General features: G+C 43.7%; 4 protein-coding genes across 4 annotated transcripts in view; 1 reads left to right on the forward strand and 3 right to left on the reverse strand.

Moving 5' to 3' along the window:
- Positions 1 to 82: 82 nt before the first annotated feature.
- Positions 83 to 904, reverse strand: grem1a (gremlin 1a, DAN family BMP antagonist). The gene is made up of 2 exons (XM_076167766.1): positions 786 to 904; positions 83 to 640 (listed from the first exon to the last, which is right to left on the reverse strand). Exon 2 carries the CDS (start codon positions 637 to 639, stop codon positions 109 to 111), a length of 531 nt encoding a protein of 176 aa, XP_076023881.1. The 5' UTR covers position 640; positions 786 to 904; the 3' UTR covers positions 83 to 108.
- A 101-nt stretch (positions 905 to 1,005) lies between these two features.
- Positions 1,006 to 4,365, reverse strand: scg5 (secretogranin V). The gene is made up of 6 exons (XM_076167538.1): positions 4,323 to 4,365; positions 3,686 to 3,911; positions 2,861 to 3,010; positions 2,594 to 2,706; positions 2,070 to 2,123; positions 1,006 to 1,804 (listed from the first exon to the last, which is right to left on the reverse strand). The coding sequence occupies exons 2-6, from the start codon at positions 3,900 to 3,902 to the stop codon at positions 1,679 to 1,681; spliced, it is 660 nt and encodes a 219-aa protein (XP_076023653.1). The 5' UTR covers positions 3,903 to 3,911; positions 4,323 to 4,365; the 3' UTR covers positions 1,006 to 1,678.
- Positions 4,366 to 7,684: 3,319 nt separating this feature from the next.
- Positions 7,685 to 11,045, reverse strand: actc1a (actin alpha cardiac muscle 1a). The gene is made up of 8 exons (XM_076167415.1): positions 11,018 to 11,045; positions 9,502 to 9,655; positions 9,262 to 9,390; positions 8,957 to 9,152; positions 8,673 to 8,834; positions 8,359 to 8,550; positions 7,986 to 8,167; positions 7,685 to 7,880 (listed from the first exon to the last, which is right to left on the reverse strand). The coding sequence occupies exons 2-8, from the start codon at positions 9,628 to 9,630 to the stop codon at positions 7,737 to 7,739; spliced, it is 1,134 nt and encodes a 377-aa protein (XP_076023530.1). The 5' UTR covers positions 9,631 to 9,655; positions 11,018 to 11,045; the 3' UTR covers positions 7,685 to 7,736.
- Positions 11,046 to 14,907: 3,862 nt separating this feature from the next.
- The window catches only part of ak7a (adenylate kinase 7a), a 5,164-nt gene continuing 1,127 nt past the window's right edge, over positions 14,908 to 18,944 (forward strand). The window contains exons 1-17 of the mRNA XM_076167524.1: positions 14,908 to 15,105; positions 15,187 to 15,336; positions 15,606 to 15,720; positions 15,814 to 15,908; positions 16,002 to 16,112; positions 16,217 to 16,300; positions 16,385 to 16,473; positions 16,563 to 16,653; positions 16,764 to 16,841; positions 16,977 to 17,126; positions 17,284 to 17,412; positions 17,548 to 17,650; positions 17,762 to 17,890; positions 17,978 to 18,043; positions 18,141 to 18,338; positions 18,493 to 18,710; positions 18,802 to 18,944. The exon at positions 18,802 to 18,944 is cut by the window's right edge and continues 16 nt beyond it. Of these exons, the coding sequence (XP_076023639.1) occupies positions 15,034 to 15,105; positions 15,187 to 15,336; positions 15,606 to 15,720; positions 15,814 to 15,908; positions 16,002 to 16,112; positions 16,217 to 16,300; positions 16,385 to 16,473; positions 16,563 to 16,653; positions 16,764 to 16,841; positions 16,977 to 17,126; positions 17,284 to 17,412; positions 17,548 to 17,650; positions 17,762 to 17,890; positions 17,978 to 18,043; positions 18,141 to 18,338; positions 18,493 to 18,710; positions 18,802 to 18,944 (2,021 nt within the window). The 5' untranslated portion in view covers positions 14,908 to 15,033. The remainder of the gene's footprint in view (positions 15,106 to 15,186; positions 15,337 to 15,605; positions 15,721 to 15,813; positions 15,909 to 16,001; positions 16,113 to 16,216; positions 16,301 to 16,384; positions 16,474 to 16,562; positions 16,654 to 16,763; positions 16,842 to 16,976; positions 17,127 to 17,283; positions 17,413 to 17,547; positions 17,651 to 17,761; positions 17,891 to 17,977; positions 18,044 to 18,140; positions 18,339 to 18,492; positions 18,711 to 18,801) is intronic.

Below are 18,944 nucleotides of genomic sequence, written 5' to 3' on the forward strand. Positions count from 1 at the left end.
AAATTAGGACTTATTTAGACTCAGGAATCCAATCTTGTCACCTTCTTATACGACTTTTCTGCACTTGTTTTGCATGAAAGTGTGCCTCCCTCCTGCAGGTATATACATCTAATCCGTATCGATGGTTGTGCAGCGGCACTGTTTGACGCGCTGGATCCGTTTCTTCCGCGTACTGGGCGTCTGGCCCGGGCAGATCAGGGTGTACGTGACGGTGGTGAAGGTTTTGGGTTTACACGTGGAGCACGACTGGAAGGCGCTGTCCTCTCGGTAGATATGTCTCGGGATGTAGAAGGAGTTACACTGGCCGTAGCAGAAGCGGTTGATGATGGTGCGGCTCAGGCAGCCTTCCTCGTAGATGGTCTGCTTGAGCGGCTGCGTCTTGCACCAGTCCAGCTTCAGGTAGCGACGCTCCGTGACGTGCAGAGCTTCCTGGCTGGATTCCAACACTTCGTCCGTTGTCGTTCCCATTCGGGAGATTAATCCACTTATGGGGCTTTGTTGCGATCTCTCCGATTCGTTCGGGTTGTATTTGTAAGGGTGCGGGAAAGCACCTTGGAACGTCCCGGCAGCGGTGCTCCTCAGCTGGCTGAGCAGCAGCAGCAACACCGCTGCAGAGCTCAGCACTGATGGCGTCTTCATGCTCTAAAAAAGCCAAATAGAAGACAACACGTTAGTTATGGATGCGTTTGGGTAGGGAGCTTTTTACGCACAATCCATTTTGCAGTCAAAGATACAAGCATGTGGTATTTCGTGAATTTTAACAGCAATACATTTGAGTTCCATACCTTTTCTGGGTGCAAACTTCCCAGGAGAAATCGTGCAGATAGTTTACAGCAGGAGATGTTTGGAGAGAGTAAAGTTCCAGACGTCCTGATTCTTCTGTAGAGGCTTTATGAATGACTCAGTGAGGGGCTCTCTCAACTCTCTGCTCACACAGAACACGCCTCCCCCCCTTCCCAAACCCTCAACTCTATCCGTCTGACAAATATCTCCAAATGTTTTCAATGCAGATAAAACGTTTATTTGACTCTTGCAGGGTAAAAACAGAACACAAACACTTTTTTTTGTTTTGACAAAGCTGAAGACCCAGGGTGATGCCACATGAATGCTGCGTGGCTGGAGAACCAGGAGAAGTGTGAGCCATGCTGGAGTAAAGCACTTCACAATTACTAAAGAACCTTTTTTACACAAGCAAATTCATCTTCATCATATAGGACAATGGATCCACTTCTACAAGAGTAAAGACAGCGTAACTGAAGATGATTGTGTCAAGGCTTACAAACGAAATCACACACTTGATAAATCTCTGCACAGTGAAAAGTAAACTGTGATTGAACATCTCTCTAAACAATATAGTTCTATACAATTTATCATTATTTGTAGTAATATGAAACAGGTTTAGATAGACTGTACACTGCCTGTCAACTTATTTCACACCCTGCGTTTCAACATTTGGAGTTAAATTATTAAATCCCAAGCAATGTGTTGAGTCTATATGTCCTAAAAATTGAAAAGTAAAGCTATGAAGTAAACTAGGAGATGTTAATTTATAAAATAAAGTTCAAACGTCTTGTAGTAGAGACTAATTTACACCTTCATTGCTTGGAATTTAACACCAAATGCTTCAAAGTAGGGTGTTGATTTGCAGTGCTAGTTCTTTTTATAACAATTGTAGAAGTTAGGGTGTGTATTTTTTGACAGAGACAGTCGGTGCCTCTTCCTCTTCCTCCTCAGAGAAGTGGGGAACGGATTTCTTGGCAACCACATTCTCTAGCTTCTGGCCCAGTAAATAGGGGTTGGCATTCTGCAGACAGGCAAGGCAGACAGAAATATTAGTAAACATGTCGTGTATGACCAAATTTGCAAATTGCAGATGATTTTAAAGTACGTCAAGGTGAGTCAAGTTGTCTAAAATGAAGTAAGTTTAAGCATAATGTGACTTTACATCCAAAAGGAGTGAGTTTAAGAGTACATTGGTTCCTTCAGGGGAGCATGTCAAAGCTGGTGATGTGGTTTCTCAGACATAAGCCTACAAAGAAAAAGGAAAAGACAACCAAGAAACACTATACCCTTTTTCTCCGTTTCGGTCCTCCCTTCAGTTTTTGGTACAAAAGCTCCTTGTTCTGGAAGGAAATGTATAAAAAAAAAAACAGTTTCTGACTGACTCTAACTCATGTATGCATTGTTTTACAGCCAGACTCTTTGTTCATAAATTACAGCCAACAAATTGCCTGAATGCCTTTGCAGGGAATCAAAACACTCATTCTTAAAGGGTGACTTCTTCAGGCCAGACCTACCCTGATGCATTATGCCTTCAATTTGAAGGACAGAACCATGTAAATTCCAAAACAAGTTTTGTTTGATCATTGAAATGGCAGGAGTCCTGTCTTCGTTCCATTCTGAAGCGGTCACACGTTTTGAGTTTACAGTGTTTATTGACCGGAGAGGAGAAACCCAAAGCCCAAACAGCCCAAAGAAGACAGAAGACGAGGAAGAATTTGTTTTGTTCAAATGTCAGCACGTCCCACAACTACAATGCAGACATGATACTTAGTGCTGCCACTTTCAGAATGTTTTGTGCTCCGTTACTCACCCACTTCGCCAGGGCTGGGTAGTCATGTTCTGGGTCAAAGAGGTGCTGGTGTTTCTGGAACTCTCTGCTGAACTCTGCTGTGTCTGGGGCATTTTCCAAACAACCGTCTGCTGCTGTAAATGCATGATGAAGAACAGAGAAGCATCACTTTAACTTTTCACCAGGTGCATCGTGTATTAACAACAAACAAACACATTTTTAGGATTTTTATTCACTCCAAAATAATAATAAAAATAAGAATAATGTGCTTAGAACATGAGGGCTCACCTGTTTTACCCAGGGGACAAGGGTTTGGAGGATCTGGGTAGCCATGGTCCTCACTGTAGTCTTTAGGAACGTTGTCTCCTGTCAGCTCAGCCACAATATTAGGGATGTTCCCATAGGGGCCTAAGTGTTGCAGCCCCTCATGAGCACCACCTTGTGGACAAAATAAGCAATGTGTAATTCAAAACAAAAAGGCCCAGCAGAGATTATACAAACTGAATTATGCAGGACTAAGTGTTTTTATCATGTCACAAGAGCTTCAATCTATATGTGGACAAGAGGTGGAACATACAAATGGTTCTTTAGTTCCATCTTACTGTTTTGGCATACAATGTTGTTTCAACCATATGCTGCCAACTGTAAAGCTTGTAGAAGGCTCTAGCACAGTATGACATAACGACAACCACAATGAAATGGTTTGCTCAGTTTGGTATGGAAGAACAGGACCAGGAACGCTGCCTGGGAATAAGGCATTAAAAACTAAAATTTGTGCCTGACCACAACAATGGAAGCAAATCTCTCATACTGCATATTTAACCTGTATGTCACCAATGACAAGTGTGAAATGTGGACGTGTCCACAACCTTTTGGCCATATAGCTATTTTTCTATATTTACATTTCAGCAAAAGCGAAAATAAATATCAATATGACCCTTGATAAGTTATTACAGTAATATCTCTGCATCAATACCATCTGGGTGGGTTTGCATATAGGCTTCTTAGAAAAATATATAATTTAATAACATCATTCACCTGAAGGTCAACGGTATTTAAAATATATGTAACTGTATTTATACAATAGTACAGGTGTAAATAAAGCCATCTGACCCTGTATGCTCTGCGGTCCCACTATGTTGGTGGCCTGATGTGCGGGGTACTCCACCCGGGGCCGAGCGATGCCCAGCTGCTCCATGACGCCGTGCAGGAGGCGCTGGATGTCGGCCTCGGAGACCTGGTCCGCCGTACGGGGGCTGCGGGCTGGAGCTCTGCCCACCTGCACACACAGCAGGAGGCCGAGCAGCGATAACCTCACCGCCGAGCTCATGTCACACGTCTGATGGAGAAACAGAATCAAAACACACTGAACAACAATGGAGGATGCAATTTTGGCCTGATTAAAGCGTTTATTCTTACGTAAACACGTATTTATTTATCTATTAAATGACAGCGTGATTAGATAACAGTAACAGTAGCAGTGCGGAAAGATTGATGGTACGAAACGCATTTTAGTTTCATCATTAATAGAAACCATGAATTGATTAAAATATTGACTCTAAATTGAATAAAGCGTAGTGCGTCAGAGGTAAACAGATCCACTGAGGCCGTCGGGAAAAGCCTGTCAATAGCTTATATGACAACATAACACAGCCTAACAATTCTATATAGGTCAAATTGTGATCAATTTATTTGTGTTAATACAATAACAGGAAACATCACAATTTATAAATATTTCTGATTTTCTTACCGTGTCTGCGCAGATGGAGGGACCTGCTGTCTGCTGAGAGACGTCAAGCTTCCTAGAGTAGCGGTAAAGCACAAACTTCCTGTATTTCTTTACAAAATAAAATATTCACCAAGCGTTCGTCTTCGTCATAACCATTATTTACCAAGAGTCGTTCTGAGTTCATTCCGGTTTCAATCAACGGGAGGTTTGATCTAGACCACCATTTTTCAAATTATCTGAACACCAACATGTGGTTCAACTTATCTCTTTCTCGTGAACACCGTCTCGTGCTTTATATTGAAAGGGACACGAGCAAAGTTCCGGTATCATTATAAGCTTCTCTTAAGCAACTGGACGGAAGGATGCTGATCCGTCTCGCTTCACGGTTGAGATGCGGTTGCTAAGAAACCAAAATCCTTTCCTATCGATTGCTACTTTGTGTAAATAATTAACTTAATTTTGTGAGACTCCTTTTACAGGAAGGAACAAAGTGGATGTTGTGGACAAGTCATGTGAAACCTATTTATACCATTTAAATCTATTCGTATCAATACAGTTTCTAATAACAAAATGGCCAACTTGACATCTGGAAATATTTATTCAATTGTTGTAAAATGACAACAGCTGTGAAGTATACCATCATACATGATAAGATAAAATCAATGAAAATCTGTGAGGCTAAAACATTTAAAATATTTTAAAATATCTACAAGCACACCATTACTCAGAAAGTGATCAAATTTAAGGAACGAACTGGTCTATTCAAGTCCAAAAAGGTCAACCAGCTCGACACCGTCTGACACTAGAGAGAGGAACGTCTTCTCCAAGGTGTAAGTTGCAGTTTCCCAACACTAGTGAGAACAGGAGAGCTGCCTGCATCCTGTCCTCGACTGATCCTGTGGAAATGGCCAAAGCCGCGCAAGTCTCTGTAACCGAAAAAGGAACAGGCAACACAAAGGAAACAGACGTTACGCATTAGACATGGGGTGTAGCATGAAGCCACCGGGTAATTGTCAACAATACCGCACAATCTCAGAATGCATGGGCCACTAATACAGCCACATATTTAGTTACATGGTTGGCTCCATTCTAAAGCCAGAAGAATGCGCATTATTTTGTTTGCTCCTACAGTTAGTCACCATTTATTTAAGCATAATCATCACATATTCATTCCAACAAACATCTACATAATTTACCTTTTGTTCCTCTCACGTGGAGTCTTGCACGACTCTTTACCAGCTGCAGGACTCGAACTGTCCGAGAAATCCATCGCATGTCTCATTTCTTCATCTATAAATGGTGCGATTGACAGCAACATTATATTCTGTGCCGTGTTGAGAGTAAAGATTCCCATTCAGTTGTCAAGTTTCCTTCATATTTACCTGTGCGTGGTGCAAGTGTCCTAAACAGCAGGATGCCGGGGAAAGTCTCCAGACCGAGGCTCCTCCTCAGGGTCGGCTTCTTTCCAGAGGTCGACTCCTGGCTGATCTCGGAGACACCAGGCTCAACCATTGACCTGTCAGCAGTCCAAGGCACCGTCTTCACCGGTCGCACAACTATTTAATCATAGAGGGTTTATAATTTGCTGAAAGAGTGACTAAGAGAATTTAGAAATCACTTTGGCATTATTTTACCGTGTATACTGTGTCTCTTTCTAGTCATTTTCTTCAATGGTGGAGGTTTAAAAAATTGGGAATCCATCAGGAAATCCATACTATCCATCACAAACTTAGGAATGACACCTGGTACGCACAGTGAGGATAGCAACATTGATGACGTCTGGTCCATAAAAACACCATTACAGTATGAGAATATCAAGAACAGTAAACAAATCAGTTCAATACCAAACGAGTGAGGCTTGTCAATAAAGGCGCGTAGCACAAGAACTCTGAGCTCGAGTCGTGCTTCTGACATCTCGGTCTTGTTGGGAGGAGGCAGCAGACACGGAGCAAAGACGGTGGCGATGTTACAGCTGGTCATTAGGTTTTCATCACATCTGACAACAGCACAAGGAAGATATGAAATACTGCAGTACCATCGGCACTTGTATGTAAACAACAGCAAACCATAACTGGTCTGAAATACGTTTAAGCTTGTTCTCTGTATACACCCGGTGATTAGTGTTCTCAAACCTCCGGGAAACTTTGGAGAGGAAGTCAAAGAGGTAATGCAGACAGGAGGAGTTTTTGGCAGGAAGCAGACAGGACAGCAGTTGCAGGGCTGAGGTCCTGTCCTCCTGGCTGGACAGTGCCTGGGCCTTGAGCAGGGCAGCATGGAGCTCAGAGGGAAACAAAGGCTGTGGAAGCTCCCTGCAAAACTGTTTGATGAGAGTGGCGACATCATAGGGGAGAGCTGTGGACAGGCAGCTCTCTCCACGATTCAGCTTGGCCTGAAACCAGACACCAAGACTCCAATAAGATGCGTTTATCAGACAGGTATCAGCCAATTTGCAGCATCGCTCAAACGCTCACCCTGAGGGTCTTAACTCGAGGAACAGCCCCTGGTTTTCTGAACAGGCCCACAGTCCCAACACGCTCCAGAAGGAATGAACAAGCATCTACCAAAAAGCTGAAACATGCAACAAACTCAACTAAATAACATGAGAATATGGTCGATGACAGTTTCATAGCAGATCAAATAGGTTAACACAGTGGTTCCCAAACTTTTTTTTTCGTGCCCCCCTTTTATAGATCAGAAGTTTTTCGTTTACTTGAGGTGGTACTTATTCATATCGCTCCTCTTCCTGTCCCCCCCTGCTGTAGCTCTGCGCCCCCCTAGGGTTCGCACCCCCCACTTTGGGAACCACTGGGTTAACACAATAAGAATCCCAACCCCTGCTGCTCCACACTCACCAGGGTACCAGGCCAAATTCAGCAATATAGCACCTGGGTAAGTTCTCCAGAGGGACACCAAAGATCTTTGCACCTGTGAAGGACAGTTTCTTTGCTTTCTTCTCCAAGCTCTTTACTGTTATGCCATAGATGACTTGTAGATGAAAGCGGATGACATTACTATCTGTCACCTTCATGGCTTCAAAGTGACAGAGACGTCAATAAAATTAGACGTTTAGCAGCCAGTAGAACCTCTAATGTGCGTTTGTTCAGAATGGCTGATGACTAATTAAGCTCATTTGCTTCACCTGTGCCAGAGGTAACAGGAAGTAGAGGGAAGGGCATGCTGCATTCAATTCACATGGGAAAAATAGATACTTACCACTTTCATGGATCAGAGCTCTTGCACTCTTTTATTATATATCCTGGTGGTGTGTTCAGTGTAATGTTTAGTTAGACAGAGATCGACTCAGTTATTGTTAAAAGCAACTATATTTATTACAACAGCACAGGTATATACAGCAAAAGGCACAGTAGAAATACAGATGGAAAGGAAAGCTGGTGCAGTCGGAGTTGGGGTTTTGTTTTGGTAATGACTGGAGATTTAGAAGCACTTCCTGTGAACGATGGAGGGACCTGCCTCGTCGTACTCCTGCTTGCTGATCCACATCTGCTGGAAGGTGGAAAGGGAGGCCAGGATGGAGCCGCCGATCCAGACAGAGTATTTCCTCTCAGGGGGGGCGATGATCTACAGAGAGGGGAGAGGAAAAGCAGCAGGAGGTTAAGAGACAATGCAAGACTCTAAAACACTGGTTCACTTTCTTCATGTTGCTGGACCAATCTGGATGCTCACCTTGATCTTCATGGTGCTTGGAGCCAGAGCAGTGATCTCCTTCTGCATACGGTCAGCGATACCAGGGTACATGGTGGTACCACCGGACAGCACATTGTTGGCGTAGAGGTCCTTACGGATGTCGATGTCACACTTCATGATGCTGTTGTATGCGGTCTCATGGATGCCAGCAGACTCCATACCTGAGCAGATGATGAGAGAATGATGATATGTCTCCCTTAGACCACTAGGTGTAGTGAATTCACATACAGTAGATTGCACCAGAGCCAAAACATGAAACATAATCACTCAGAAATATGATGTGTAGAATGTGCGGCTGTGAGAGGGGGGTAACCCAAGATGCTCGAGTGTTGGGTCATGACGGGACACCCACCGATGAAGGATGGCTGGAACAGGGTCTCGGGGCAGCGGAAGCGCTCATTGCCGATGGTGATGACCTGACCGTCGGGCAGCTCGTAGCTCTTCTCCAGGGAGGAGGAGGAGGCGGCGGTGGCCATCTCATTCTCAAAGTCCAGGGCGACATAGCAAAGCTTCTCCTTGATGTCACGAACAATCTCACGCTCAGCTGCAGAGAGGGAAGTTCAGTGAGTCCAAACCCCTGTGTTCCAAATTCTACTGTATGTTATCTCTTTGGCCAGATTGTCCTAATAAATGAAATAGTGATTTTTTTGAGGCTTTAATTCTTACCAGTGGTGACGAAGGAGTAGCCACGCTCAGTCAGGATCTTCATCAGGTAGTCTGTGAGGTCGCGACCGGCCAGATCCAGACGCATGATGGCGTGGGGCAGAGCGTAGCCCTCATAGATGGGCACATTGTGGGTCACACCATCACCGGAGTCCAGCACAATACCTATTCAGTAAAGAGAGAGGGAGACAGACAGCAACACAAATTAATACCAGAAAGTCCCAAACTCTGTGTGTTCCTTGTTATGTAATCTTACATGTGTGTGTTTATTGGACCCAGGGACTCACCGGTGGTACGTCCAGAGGCGTAGAGGGACAGCACAGCCTGGATGGCCACATACATGGCAGGGACGTTGAAGGTCTCAAACATGATCTGGGTCATCTTCTCCCTGTTGGCTTTGGGGTTGAGGGGGGCCTCAGTCAGCAGGGTGGGGTGCTCCTCTGGGGCCACACGCAGCTCATTGTAGAAAGTGTGATGCCAGATCTGTGAAAAACGGGGACAGGATGAGGTTTATGTCATCGACAACACTAGTTACTAAAAACTGTTAAGTTCTCGTATAAAACAATAAACTCTTCGCGTCCCCGATTCTCACCTTCTCCATGTCGTCCCAGTTGGTGATGATGCCGTGCTCGATGGGGTACTTCAGAGTCAAGATACCCCTCTTGCTCTGGGCCTCGTCTCCCACATAGCTGTCCTTCTGACCCATACCCACCATCACACCCTGTGGACAACACAAATACAACTCAGGATGGCAGAGAAACAACTGAACTCACATCCGATATGTCCCATAAATCTGTTCTTTCTTATTAAAAGTGTCCCTCCAGTAGCTTACCTGGTGACGGGGGCGTCCAACAATGGATGGGAAGACAGCACGGGGAGCATCATCACCGGCAAACCCAGCCTTGACCAGGCCAGAGCCATTGTCGCACACGAGGGCGGTGGTCTCGTCGTCGTCGCACATGTTTGATCTTTTCTGGACTGGCCTTCTACATGAGACGCAAGACAAGATGACTTAGGTTTGTGTGCTTAAACAGTTCTGGAAGATATACACAGGAATGTTAATGAGATCTTTGCAGAATTTGTTGCACTACCAAGTCAATTTTGAGGTCATATTGTTAAAAAAACCCTAAAAACAATGCAATGCAGAGAAGCAATGTAGCACTATTTGCAGCATGAAGTGCTCTAATCTTCTCTCTGAAGCTCTGAGCTGCCTGGAAAGCCAAAAAGGGACTTAGCGGAGAGCAGACCACACACTTCTATTTTCAGCATCGGGACCCTTGTTGCCCCCCCACCCCCCACCCACCAAACCCCTCCTCTCAATCAGCTCAGTGAGCCAGCAGGAGTTAACAGCTGAGGCGACGCGTCTGTTGACAAGTGGCAGTGAGAGCCCGGGTCTTTCCTCAGCTGTCGCCACATAATAGTGGCAACCTCTGTTTGGAGCCGGACCATGTGCTCACATCCTTCCAAGGCTCTCTGACCACAACCTGCATCCCAAGTCACAGCATCTCCTCTCATACAGCCTCTACTATACTATACTACTATACTATCTTTATATACACAGTATGGTTTTAATGTAAACACTGAGCTATGGTCTTATAAATATACTGTTAGCGCTGAGAAAGTCACAAATCAGTGCCAGAGCTGATGAGCACCACAGTGCAATTAGCTTGTAATCAAACATGACCTCATAGGCAGATCACCTCACAATTTTTTATTAATGAATTCATCATCATCCCTCACTTAAGGCTCATATAATCCCCTGTTCATGTTTAAATGTGCTTTATAAATAAATGTCAGACTTCTGACAGAATTTCAGTACCAAAATCACTTTCATCAGTTTAGTCTGTAGCATTCTGTTCCATTCCTGAGAAGAATATTTATCTTGAGAACATAAACAGTTCCTCTTTTCCTATTCAAATCTAGATACTCAATTGTAATAAGACAATTCAATCTAAAGTCTGTGCTGGTATGGGTCTCCAAATGTTTAAGGTTGGAGCTGCAACCCTGACACTCTTCAGCTAACATCACATTCCTCCATCCTAATCCTTGTAGACATTCCTTATTCACACAGTAAATGATGACCTGTCACTCATTCCCAAAAGCTTTAGTCCTGTTCCACATCCTTTTTCAGTCTTTCATTTATCTCTCAAGTTTCCTGACAGAGTAATTTGGCATTCAATCATCCATCTATTATGTTTAAAATCCGCAAATCCTCCCTCTGCTAATCAAGTCATCCTACAGTGGTCAAACCATAAACATTTGCCACATTTTGGCAGTAACATCCCTGTACCCTCCCTAATCCAAAAAGCAATAACTGAAAGTGGAAAAGAGTTTACAAAGGGACTCACCAAGTTGTACCACAAGACTGGAGTTTCCACTGGGACGAAGGGCCTGAGCAAGAGGGGGTCCTTAAATATCTCCCAGTATCCTGAGTCTGGGGGCTGGTGGGCGGGCTCAGGAGTTCACACAAGCCCAAATAAGAGCTGCTTCGTAAAATGGTTCAGTAAAGTGGATCCTGTGTCAGGGTGGCCTGGACACCACCAAAGTGGAGTGATGTTGCCTTGCCGAAAGAAAAGGCCTTGGACACAAATCAGGAATGGAGACAGGGGAGTCAGGGCTGGCATGGAGACTGCTGTTATGATGGATTGTGTTATGATAATCGTATATGAAGAAGACGAGATTGAAGTGAAGGTGCTAAGTGACAAGTGAAGCACAATATCGACATCTCTGACACATATAGAGGAATTATCATGATAAAGATAAATGCCAAATTATTCTTTCAGAAAACTTGAGAGAGAAATGAAAGAATGAAAAAGGACAGGATTAAAGCTTTTGGGAATGAGTGACAGGTCATTATGATGTCACTCTAGATAATTTCTGTGTGAATTGCATGTAACATGATAAATAAACAATCCTATCTTATCTTATATCCATCAATCAACAAATTCATATACAGTGTTGGAGGCACTTAAGAGAACCTTCAATCTGCAACTACACCTAAAGCCAAGCAGATCAGTGAAAAATGCAGCTTTATTTATTTTTTATCGTGTTGGAAGGCCGCAATACTATGACTAAGCTCAAACGGGGGGAACCAGGGGATGCAGGAGATGCGAGGGTGTGTTAGTAATCCGAGAGGCTGTCTGAGTGATCTGGTTAAGAAGCCGTCTAAGGGAAACCTCACCGTCAAGTAATGTCTGTGACAGTATGCCAGTGTCATGGCATGTGTAAGATGCGGAGGGGGGGGGTAGAGTGTGTGTGTGTGTGTGTGTGTGGGGCAATAACATGCCTGACAGCTGAGACGCTAGAAGAGGCAATAAGAGGGTTGGGAGGGATGTGGGGGCCAGGAGTTAAGGCTCAGACCTCCACCAGACGACAGATCCCAGAGACAGCCTGTGCAGGGGAGTGACTAGCCCTGTTCTGGACCCTGATTGGCTCCTGTCTCTCCTTTTAGGGAAATGGACTCTGACATGTTCCAGTGGCGACTAATCTGCAGCTTCAGGCTCCTTATTCGTCACATCGTAGTCCCACTAGTGCCTCTATCCTGATCTGGGGCTCCATCAGGCCACATGGGCTCTGTTTTTCTAAATGGAGTCAACAAGAATGTAAACACCCACCGCCCCTCCAAACCTTACACACACACATACACACACATACACCACTTTCAACACTTTGAACTATTCCATTTGCAGCTATGGACTGTAATGTACCTCAGAGAAGTACGCTATTAACCTACTTGTCTATTTCTATCCCGAGCTTTTACATAACAAAAGAAATGGATCCAACAATGCTCGTTATTCAATAACCTGTACGATCTCCTCGGGAAGAAACTATTATTAAGGACAGTAACGACAAGTAAGAGATAGCAGAGGCATGTGACAGACAGTTGGATGTGGCACATGTGGATTACGTTTGAACAAATGAACTCAGTGTTGATCTCCTGCACACACTGAAGCTTCTATATATAAACATGTTTCACAGCAGCAGCAGGGATAGTAGGTGAAGGTAATTCCAGATCATTTGCGAAACATAGAAATTAAGCTTTTGTCTCCATTCATTCACATTCTGTAATGTGGGGGCAGAGACAAGTGCGGCACAAAAGTAGGAAGCAGGTACATGATGGTGGTCTGACAGTCACTTCCCTGTCTTGTCTTTGTCACCGGGTCTTTATCATTGATGAGCTGATTTGCTTTGAACGGGTGATGGTTTTGAGGGACATTCATCCTTATAAGGGCATGTAGGGAAGCACAGGGGTTGTCTGTGTCTGTCTGTGTGACAGCTGCCCTCTCTGCCCCCCCAGCTAACACACACAAACGTGCAGATGCACACACACTCTGCAGCTGTTCTGAGTACCAATTGCCTCCGAACAGTCTGTCCCTCTCAGACAACAGTTTGTTTACAGGTCACAGTACAGTACAGACAACGTGTTTTTGGAGATATGGAAGGACTGATGCATTTTGTACATTCTCTGCAAATCTGTCACTTTAAATCATCAACTACTCACGTTATGTGCAAATATCTTGCCCTAGTTGGGTAACAAAAATCTGAATTATTACATTTTCAAACAGAGAATAACTCAACTAAGGTAATATTCTGTATATTAAACGGCAAAGTCCTGCAATTAAATTGGGTTTGACCTTCTGTGCGTGTGGAGTTAGTATGTTCTCCCTCTCTGTCTGTGTGATTACCTCCCACAGTGTCATCGCTGCGTTCTTGCCAAAGCAAACGATCATGACACCAAAACTTTGTGACAGCAGAGGGGTGAATGTGAAAACAGGCTGTGACAGTGAGAAGTGTTTTTTCTCAGTACTGCACTCTCCTTGGCACCAAGAGCTGTTAAATGTACCACATGTCTGCAGTAAACAGCTGCTGTCTCTGCACTGCATGACAAACTGCACCTTGGTTGACCTGCTAATCACAATGTAAATATTTTTCACTTCAACAGCTATTTTGTAATTGTAAATCACACAGAGGTTGAGAGGGACGAGAGACAAGAGGAGAGAGAGGACAGATACGTATGTGCCAGAGATTAACTGTGTTATAATAAACTTTGACTCATTGTGGCTCTGATATATAACACCATGAATTTCCACAGTTAAGTCCAACGGTTTCCATGAGTCAATTAAATTCATCCTTTGTGGTTTCAAGGAATAATTATTTAATCTTTAACCTGGAAAACATCAAGTAATATCCATATGAAAGGTGAATGACATCACAAGAATGAACCTCGTATTCCAAATCAGTGACTCTTAGCTTTCCATGATGACCATATACCGTATAAAGAAAGGTCCATTTAAATTTAGAGGGGCACTTTACATGGCAAAGAAGCACATACACCTTTCTAAGAAACTTTGCTCAGTATCGCTGCGCTTGAACGTATCACAATGTGTGTTTTACTGAGTGCTAAGTGAGCATCAAGCACTGCCAGCAGTTTGTCAGATAGTGTCAGCTCTATAAATACACGGGGTGACTTGAAAGTTTCCATGTCAGTGCGCTATTGTTCTGTCCCAGGTGTGTGTGTGTGTGAGGGATGTCAAACTGGTGGTCCTTACAGTGACACCATAAAAAGAACATCAAAACGTTTATTGGCTTGGTTGCTTGTCAGCCAAGAATCTATGTTTGCCAGAATAGTTTGAAAATGTTGTCTTGATTCATCTTTTATATCAATGCAACTGTGCTTGTGTCCAACATCAAATTGATATTAAAGGAATCTTTTTTTGTCAAACTAATGCTTAAATGAATGCTTCGTTTAACACCAGTAGTGGTCCAAATATTATATTTTATACATTTACTGCTACTACATTAGTTTGCAAATGGATACTGTACTGGCCCGAAAGTGTATAGTCAAATGTTGTATACAGACACAAATCTACGTACTAAATCAAGTACACATGTTCGCAGTCTTGTTTCCTCCTCTCCGTAAACGTACCACGTCTCGGTTTAAGTCTGGCAACCTAAATGTTTAATTAGAAAACACAAAATTACAGAGTCAAGCGTACGGTTAACTAAGACTAATTAAATGACATAACATTCGTGACGTCACAAGAAGTTACAACGTTGACGTCATTACTGTATAATAATAGTACACAAACGTAGTATTAAAACATTTATATCTGTTGGACACTAAATATCTTTGGATAACGCGATACTTCCGTGTTGCCTTCACGGCGAGGCATTTCATTGGCTGAGCCCTTAGCAACCGCAGCGAGTTGTTAGCAACCCTGTAAAAGCAACGCGGAGGTTCTGGAGACGCGTTTGTGGTCACGACAGAACTTTATTACTTATGTACAATTGAATTTACTGTAGTTATACATTTACGCACTGCTGCGAAAGCTCGGGTGGCGTTAGCTTTCAGTCGCTTTGTACAATGAGAGAAATTCAACCAAAGCGTGTTTTTATTAGCGACGTTGATAGCTATTCTTCCGGCAACATCGCCAAGGTAAAGTCCAAATAAGTGTACCGATCTTGTTAAAAAAATACGCGAATCGTTACTCGAACTAATTTCTATCGACGTCAACAGTTTCTGTCAACGCGCAAACCGGGAGAGCTCGATGAGGATTTCGACGAATCAGAGATATTAAACCCAGGCGAACCTGCTTTCCACATCGTCGGAACCGTGTCGTCGTCCTCTAAAAGTGGCCAACCAAGCTTCGTATTACAACAGTATCACGTGAGTTAAGTCCTTATTTCAGGTACACGTCTACTGACAAGATATCATGTGACTTTGACGGCCGGTAGATATTAAGTTGTCCAATCAATCAATCAGGATTTCCAAGTAAATAGTTTATTTTTTATTATTATATTTATCTCAGGGTTGTATTTACATTTTTGAGTGAGTTAGGCTTTGTAAATATCACAAAATGTTGTTTAGGATACACAATTGAAGTAACTTCTAGCTCAGAGTGTGATGACTAACAGGTGACAAACTGTTTTTGTCAGTCACCAAGTAGAGATGAGCTCCTCCAGTCCCTGCTGGAGTGTGATGTTGTGCTGTACAACGTCTCAGAAAATACAACACAGGAGCAAGTTGAAGAAGCCATGTGGGCAGTTGCAGGTAAACAGAGTGGAAACTGGACTAAGTCATCATCTCATAGTCTATAAATGTAAAGAGATGCATTAATGGAGCTCGTTCATCACGTGATTACAGTGCTTCGTAGTAGTATGGAGACCTTCATCAACAGGAAAGTATTCATCCTGATCTCCTCCTTGATGACCTGGGCTAAGGTCAAACCAGTGGATGAGGTGAGACTTAGGGAGACAGGATTTACCCGCACATTGTTTGCTTGTTAATGTGCTTAAATCACGACTAACATGATTATTATCTCTTTTCCTCAGGAGGACGTCAATGTTCCGCTGACAGAGGAAGACTACAAAAGAAGAAGGCCGCATCCCAGTTACAGAAACCTAAACGATCTGGAGAAACTTGTGCTCAAGCTGCGTGTACTTGTAAGTAGAAGTCAGTGTATTTGTTTTCGTACACGTTTCAGTATGTAATACGCAATAAGTGTGTTTGCGATCACATTTCTTTTACTATAATTTTGCTGTTACAGAAAAGGTCAAAGCTGAAGGGTTACGTTGTAAATACTGGTCTTCAGTACGGAAAGGGAGAGAACGTCTTTCACTGCTTTTTCAAGGTAGACATGAACAAAATATTCACATAAACACGCATGTTTAATCTGCAATAACACCTTAACTCATTGTTTTGTATCTTCCAACAGACGTCTTGGTTAATGGAGTTCCCCAAAGTTCCTATATTTGGAGAGGGCACAAATCACATTCCCATGATTCACATTGATGACCTCGCAGGGTGACCTTTGTTTACTTTTGCCTCCACATTTAGAATGAGTTCATTAACAGTTAACGTGAGGCTGAACTTGAGGGGCGTCTGCTTTTCAGAGTGATCCACAACGTCATCGAACTCAAGCCGAAGTCCAAATACATTCTGGCCGTGGATGATTCTAAGAACACTTTGGAGGAAGTTGTGGAGGTAAAAACCCCAGCGTCAATAAGAAATCCAGCTTTTGTGTTGACATTTACCAAATCACCTCAGGGCCCTTTGCTGCATGTCAACACTCAATTTGTGCAACGATACTTTAGGCAATAAGCGCAGCGCTTGGGACGGGAAAGACTTACAACATACCAAAGGAGGAAGTCGTCAACGTGAAAGATTTGGAGGTAAAATCCCTTGTTAAACGTTCAACTTCCATTTCAGAGACAGAGATGTATTATCAATCAGTACACCAAGGAGTTGTTTGGGATTAAAAAGCCGTCATACGTGTCATATCATTCCATATCATTCCCCATTTCAAGCCGTGGCAGCTGGAATATCTGGGCATCGACCTTCGTCTTGATGCTTTGCTCTTGAAAGACACCTTCAACCTCACCTGGGCTTCCGAAGCAGGGATGATTGAAAACATCGACAAGGTTGTGGAGGAATACAGAGAGAGCCGACAACTGTTTGTGAGTGTTCCAGTTCTTTCAACAAAACTATCTATCTGTCTGTCTGTCTGTCTGTCTGTCTGTCTGTCTGTCTGTCTGTCTGTCTGTCTGTCTCTCTCTCCTTCATCATTCACTGAGATACTGAGCTGATTCTAATGTATTCATTCATTTTTTGTAGCCAATCAGAATCTACCTCACTGGACCTCCATCTGTGGGTAAGACCATCGTTGTGAAGAAGATCTGCCTTCATTACCAGATACACCACGTCAAACTGAAAGAAGTCATTGAAGAGAAGATAACACAGCTGGTCAGTGGAAGCAAAGACTGTCAGAAGTTGTTTGTTGAGTGAAATATGCTGCCCTCTTGTGGAGATTAAGTACAACGCCGCTATTCCTCGCCCTTTATTTAAACAATGGACTGTTTCTCCTGTTTGACCCTGAAGGAGATGGTCTGCGCAGATGAATCTGAAGATCGGAACGAAAAGGAAGTAGCCGCTGCAGAAGAGAAACTGGAAATTATTCGCAAAAGCATGGAAACGAATGAAGGTAAGATAGAAATCTCCAGAGTAATGAGACCGTGACACTTTTTGGATGTGTGTGGGATCACTGAGAGCTTTTTAATCTTATGATGTATTTAAACCTATTTTCTTCCAATAGGTCGACTTGTTGACTACCTCCTTTTTGAGATATTGCTCGAAAAGCTGAATTCAGCCCCGTGTAGGAACCAAGGATTCATTCTGGATGGTTTCCCTAAAACCTTTAAGCAAGCAAGTGTACTTTACACCGGTGAGTCTCATTTGTAACATTTATTTTTATTAATGCCAGATGTTTAGTCATATCTTAACTTGTTGCGTTGGTGTTTCTGTTGTTCAGATGATGACGCAGTGGCGGAGGATGTCGGATCTAAAGCACCTCTTTACAATAAGGCCATCATTCCAGGTTGTACTTAACCCTTCACCACACTGCTTATCTTCCCTTAATGATACTAAGTAAAGGAACCTTCTTGTCCTTATTCTCCCTCTTTTATGTTTCCTAGAACACGTGTTTGTACTCGATGCATCGGACGACGTCCTGTTAAAAAGAGCACAAGCACTCCCGCAGGATGTGGCGGAGGAATTGCGCCACACGGAGAAGGAACTGGTCGCTCGTCTGGCCAAATACCGACAACTCAGGGACACGGACGAATCGCAGCTGGAATACTTTGATGAGCTTGAGATTCACCCAGAACACATTGGTATTTACTGCACTGACACACGCACACACACACACACACACACACACACACACACACACACACACACACACCTGGACGTGGACCTGGACAGACACATAACGCAGATGTTACCAGTCTACTTGTTATGCTCTAAGTGTGTCTCCTTCCTCCCCAGAGATTAACGTGAATGATCCAGAGTACACAGAAGTCATGGAGGAGATCCTGGAGATAGTGGGGAGTCCAAAGAACTACGGCCTCACTCCAGAGGAAGAGGAGGAGCAGGAGAGGAGGTTAGAAGAAGCGCTGCGGCTGAAACTGGTTATGGAGGCGGCAGAGAGGAAGAGGAGGAGAGAGGCCACCCTGGCTGAGATGACCTCTCAGTACGAGGAATGGGTAGGTTTGCCAGAATGAGGAATGGGTGTTACATCATACAAAACAATGGAACGGCAGGTCGGTTAACCGTCTTTTCCAAATGATTTGCTAGACGAGGAATTTGTCGCTGGTAAAGAATCAGGAGCTGGAGCTGCAGGAAGCCCGCGCTCTTCCTCTGAGGAGCTACCTGATGGAGTACGTGATGCCGTCGCTCAGCGAGGCCATGCACGACTGCTCCAAAGTCAAACCCCCCGA

Source organism: Genypterus blacodes, unplaced genomic scaffold (genome assembly GCF_046128005.1).
Source record: "Genypterus blacodes isolate CSIRO-AG114 ecotype Tasmania unplaced genomic scaffold, CSIRO-AGI_Gbla_v1 ptg000013l_1, whole genome shotgun sequence".
In the NCBI taxonomy this organism is placed as follows: Eukaryota; Metazoa; Chordata; class Actinopteri; order Ophidiiformes; family Ophidiidae; genus Genypterus; species Genypterus blacodes.